Source organism: Pinus tabuliformis, chromosome X, assembly GCF_031772625.1.
Source record: "Pinus tabuliformis cultivar Carrire ecotype Pingquan chromosome X, CPIR1, whole genome shotgun sequence".
Taxonomy (NCBI): Eukaryota; Viridiplantae; Streptophyta; class Pinopsida; order Pinales; family Pinaceae; genus Pinus; species Pinus tabuliformis.
This window is the reverse complement of record NC_142308.1, coordinates 451828861-451834687: the sequence shown is the minus strand read 5'-3', so window position 1 is coordinate 451834687 and position 5827 is coordinate 451828861. Positions and strand designations below refer to the sequence as shown.

Below are 5827 nucleotides of genomic sequence, written 5' to 3'. Positions count from 1 at the left end.
CAATAACTCCAGCAAATCAACTACATCACCACAATCATCATCATCCTCATCCTCATCCCCATAATCATCACTAGAATTGGAATCACATTGAATAGTAGAACAAGTTTGAAAAGAAATGGGAAACCTGCTAACCCTAGGCATGGATGCCAAAACAAATCTCTGAACCTTATCAATGGCCACAGTTGAAGGAGGCTCCTCAATAAGCTCCTGCTGCACGTATTGGTTGCTCACATAATAACCCACACGTGTAAACTCCCGCCCTCTGTAAGAGCAGCTCAGAACAATGGCCGCCACACCCAATAAGTCCTCGGATCGAATCAACTCAACCTCTAGAGGATGCGCTTGGAAAAGAATTAAAATTGAAGAAAATCTCAAAACCCTAGAACTACAAATAAATAAACTCAAACCCCATCAGAAACTGCATTGATTATTGATCAATACCTGCAGGACAAATCGATAATTCCCGACTTTCACAGGTCCGACGTGCACAGTCTGAAGGACCTGATCATAGCTTTCGTCCTCTGCGCATCCCACATATATGAGGTTCCATTCCAGATCTATAACAGCAGAAGCCAATGGGATTAAATTTTACACAAAAATCCCTAAAAAATGGCTATAGACATACCAGCAATTTGAAGCAAAACTGACCATAATTGAGGGGAAGAAGGATCTCCTAATTTAGAAGTTTGCTTTGAACCGTTCTGATGTTCATCATACTCATTACTCAGAAAGAAATTAAAGACAATTAGAGTTCAAAGCAGGAACACAGCAATATTTTACATGAGTAGAGTGATTTCATTTCAGATAAATTGGTTAGGACCAGCAAGGAACATATAGGACATTAAAAAACAGAGTATATATGGGAGATTCAAAACCGTGTCTTCTCATGACAAGCATTCCATAACTGACACCACCAATGATCATAACAAGCAACAGACACTTGAATGTAACTTTGCCCTGCCTGCATTCCCCTCCGCCTGCCCCTCCCCCTGTTCTAAAAATCCACACCAACCCTCTGTGCAGAAATGGAGTAGTCTAGACTCCAAACCCATGCCTTTCTTAAAGCAACCCTTCCATTTCTTGCCCTGGGCAGATCACATGGGCATTATCAAGTCGGGTGCATATGCAGAAACTGCATACACAGGTATATAATCAAACTTAAGCCAGATATGATGTATCTCCATACCCAACCCACCAAAAGCCCATGCATATTATACAGTCTTCCCCAACTGGGACATTTTTAAAATTACAAAAACACCCTTTTGGGATTAAAAACTGAAAACTACCCCAATAACTCCAGCAAATCAACTACATCACCACAATCATCATCATCCTCATCCTCATCCCCATAATCATCACTAGAATTGGAATCACATTGAATAGTAGAACAGGTTTGAAAATAAATGGGAAACCTGCTAACCCTAGGCATGGATGCCAAAACAAATCTCTGAACCTTGTCAATGGCCACAATTGAAGGAGGCTCCTCAATAAGCTCCTGCTGCACGTACTGGTTGCTCACATAATAACCCACACGTGTAAACTCCCGCCCTCTGTAAGAGCAGCTCAGAACAATGGCCGCCACACCCAATAAGTCCTCGGATCGAATCAACTCAACCTCTGGAGGATCCGCCTGGAAAAGAATTAAAATTGAAGAAAATCTCAAAACCCCAGAACTACAAATAAATAAACTCAAACCCCATCAGAAACTGCATTGATTATTGATCAATACCTGCAGGACAAATCGATAATTCCCGACTTTCACAGGTCCGACGTGCACAGTCTGAAGGACCTGATCATAGCTTTCGTCCTCTGCGCATCCCACATATATGAGGTTCCATTCCAGATCTATAACAGCAGAAGCCAATGGGATTAAATTTTACACAAAAATCCCTAAAAAATGGCTATAGACATACCAACAATTTGAAGCAAAACTGACCATAATTGAGGGGAAGAAGGCTCTCGTAGGAGATCTCGAGCTGAAATGGATTGGGAAACATGGCAGGATTGTCCAGCACGCAGCTCGCCATCTTTCTCTCTGAGCTGCAACTGCTTGCTTCTCTGGTTTGGCAGGGATCTTGCTAATAATATCTCCACTTTGGCAGAGGCCTTGCTAATTCATCCATCCACAGACGCTTGGCCTCTCTTCGCTGACGCTTGGTTTCTAAAAAGGCCGATGATCTAATGGTTGGAGTTTATTCCATCGTCTAACAATCGATCTAAGGGTCCATAACGAGACACCGCGGCACAGAGGGGAGTTCCTCTCAGAGGGAACGACTTACGGCGTAATTATTGGACCAATCCTTTTTAATCATGGTGGTTATGTCCCAATTGGTTATTGGGTATTAATATTAGAGAAATAAATAAAACGATTTTAAGTTGGCCTTGGACAAATCAAAGGACAAATTAATAATTAATTGATATGGTAAATAATTTCCTTGATTTATCTGCGTGAGTATTTGAAAATCCTTGGTTATTTTTCCCAAGGTTTTGGAGGATAAAAACACTATAAAAGGAGGTCGATTAAAGAGCCAGATGGTGTGGATTATTGGTTTGCAAATGGTGTGTAAAGGAGCAAGCTCAGAGCTTGGGTGTTTAGTGATTTGTTAAGATTGATATGGTGGGAAGAAGGAAATGCAAAATTGTTTGATCTGGTCTTTTCTTATGGGCAGCATGTATGGAAGGCTATGTGTATAGATCTTGAGTGATGCAGGGATTGTTTAAGTGAGATCAAGTCTCGTTTTGGAATCTAAGAAATTTGGCATGAAATCTCGCTCTTCTCTACATCAATGTACACTATATATGCCTTTTAACTAACTTTGTGTTAACATTTGGTCCCGTGTGGGCTCCTTTTGGAGGCTTTATACCCAAAAGGTTTGTTAAGGTCAATCAACCATTGAGCTTGATTATTGATAGTAGGGTCACATGGCCACAACAAGACAAACAAAGGTGGGTCCCTCATGGGGGCTTCTACCCGACAACTCTTGTAATATTTCTTTTCATCATGCCGAGCTTCTGCAAATGGGATCACATGGCATCGCCTGAGCACTAAATAAAGGAGGGACAACTCGAAATATTTACAACCTAGAGGTTGTATTAAATCTATTTCTGTGAACCCATAAGGCTACAATAAGCGGGGTCAGAAGCTTGAAACTTTATTAAGAGTGGTTCCCACTTGGAGGTCTTACCCCGATGGTTTTGTAAACTTCTTCTCCCGTCGCACTGGGCTACAAAAAGCGGGTTCGAGGATCTGTCAAACGAATATTCCATTGTGTCGAGCTTGGGTAAGTGGAACCACGTGGTAGGAGAAGAATGTGGGCTAGCTTTGTGGGTTCTAAACTAGGAAGGTTTTATTTGATCTTCGCATTACGCTGGGCTTCTTTAAACATGATCACATGGTGTCAACAATGCATTGGATGAAGGTGGGCTAACACTCAGAGGTTTATGTCCAGAGATACAAGGAGCCGTATCCAGAAGCAGAGCGTTGATAGGATGAAGTTGGTGAGTCAACCAAGAAATTATATAAGGTTTATGTTGAGGAAATGAACATGCATCTGGACCACGTTTACAAGAATGGTTCTACAGAGGGACCAATATTAATACATAAGCTCTCTTGGTTCCCTTAAATATTTAATTAGTCTTATTGAGGAACCACATGTTTGCAATAGTATTGTGGTGCTTCTACAACCAAAAGGGATAAATAAAAGTCAGATCATCGTTAGTTGAACTTTGGATTAAGTGTGACATTGCTCCTTGGTGTTTTGAAGATTGAATTATGCAAGCAATTAACTCTATATACTTAGTGAGGATTTGTTTTGAACAATGATAATATGATCTGTAAATTTCCGTGGATATTCACTTAGACAGTTCATCACAATAGATATGATAATACTATATTAAAAATATGAGATTCTACACTATTACAATTTTATTTAATTTCTAGATCTGTAGATTTTACTGTAATTAGTGCATGCATGTAAAAGGAAATTATGCAAAAAATTAGAGAATGACAAAATAATCTCACACATGCATAAGACACAAGATATGCTCTCTCGAAAACCCTTTCAGGAGAAAACCCAGCTAGAAGGTGAGGTCGCTTCGCTCTCTTTCTCTGTATGGAAATATGGTTGCAGGTACAAAGAAGTAATTCATGTGGGCCATCGGATGCTACATTGTACAAATCCTCTCTGTGTGCTCTACCTCCTATCTCTCCTGGATATCTTTGCTCATCTATGGAACAAAATTCTCTCGAAAGAATGGAATGCCTCTTCCTCCTAGTGGTCTGGTTATAACACAACCTGATAGCCTACTAGTGGTTAAGTTGACTACATCAACTCTTAGCTAGAGTTACAATATATATTCTTCTAGAGTATTTTACATCACAAACATATGGCTATCCCATTTTCCATGAATAATTGGGGATGACGTGGCATCCTCCCGAACTATCAGTGTGAAAACAGGAAGGTCAACTTCTGAGTAGCATAAATTTTGCACACATAATCTGATTGACGTGATTCTTGCACCATTGGAAAGGTCTATAAGTGTAGAATAACACGAAAATGTGTTTCTCCAAAGCAAAAAAGTTTTACCCCCCAAAATTTTTGTTTGATGCCTCAAAACGCTCTCGGAAGGTTTCAGACCTTGTTTCGCCAAACTGGGACCCACTGGTAAAAATGGTCCAGTGAGATGATTCCTCCACTTTTTCCACTCCAAATTCATTGAGATGGATGAAAAAAATATAATGATCCAATTTGGATCATAGTGTACGCAAAGAATTTGATCTTTAATAAAGGGTTTTTGGCACATGAAATTCAATGACAACTCATGTAAATGTAAGGTTCTTAGTGATTTCTTGACCTATTGGATATTTGTTGATTGTGTTGACTGTAGTACATAGAGAAAAAATCATAGGTGTCATTTCACAAAGGATTATGAAATATAAGTATGCTAATGCTATCTTTCCTATCTGTTTGAAGCATGGTGATACAATAGAATAAATTCAAGGGTAGATATTTTCTTGGTTAGCAGATCAATTTTGTAACAAGTGGTCCCAGTTTGAAATATTTTGAAAAGTGGATCACTAAGAGTAAGATGGATGTTAGGAATTAATTAACAGAGCAATGAAATACACAAAAAATTGCATAAACACAAATAAAGAAACACATAAAATAAGAGAGACACAAATATACGTGGTTCACCCAATTTGGGCTACACCCATGGAGAAACAACGAGTCCTTCCTTATATATTATCCAAAAAAACGAAGAGATACAACCTACAACAAATCCACTGTAATTTCCTCTTCACTCTCACACAACCTCCTCTCTCTCTCTTGCTCAGAATAATAATACACAAACACAATACAATTTTGTTATATAAATCGAGGGTTACCTTCTAAGGAAAACAAGCCTAAATTAACATAACTTCTACCATCAAATCATCCTCCTAAAGAACCACCCAGATTAAAAATGAAATTAAAATATTTTATAAGGAAAAAATTTCATCTATTTTTAGCTTTGGGGGAATTGCCCCTGAACCCTTTCTAGGGGGGGCTCATAAAAGTCACTATCGCCCCCTTGGACCCCCCTGACAACGATTAAATAGGCAATGTTTTTGCCCGTTAGGAACAAGGATCCAACATGTCTGAAGCAAAAAACCTCTAAACAATCAGGAAGATAATCAAGCTCCACACCCAACAATCTCCCATTTGGATACTAATTATATAAAATCCATCATTGCTTCACTTGCTGGACAATGGTTCCACTATGGACATGGTTATTTCTCATCTTCCTCATCATACTTGAAGGCCAATTGAAAATGAGTAGAATCTCA

General features: G+C 39.2%; 1 protein-coding gene across 1 annotated transcript; it reads right to left on the bottom strand.

The window, feature by feature from the left end:
• Window positions 1–958: 958 nt before the first annotated feature.
• On the bottom strand, window positions 959–2224 carry LOC149140539 (histone chaperone ASF1B-like). The gene is made up of 3 exons (XM_089447710.1): window positions 1937–2224; window positions 1730–1845; window positions 959–1630 (listed from the first exon to the last, which is right to left on the bottom strand). Exons 1-3 carry the CDS (start codon window positions 2025–2027, stop codon window positions 1283–1285), a joined length of 555 nt encoding a protein of 184 aa, XP_089303836.1. The 5' UTR covers window positions 2028–2224; the 3' UTR covers window positions 959–1282.
• Window positions 2225–5827: the final 3603 nt, after the last annotated feature.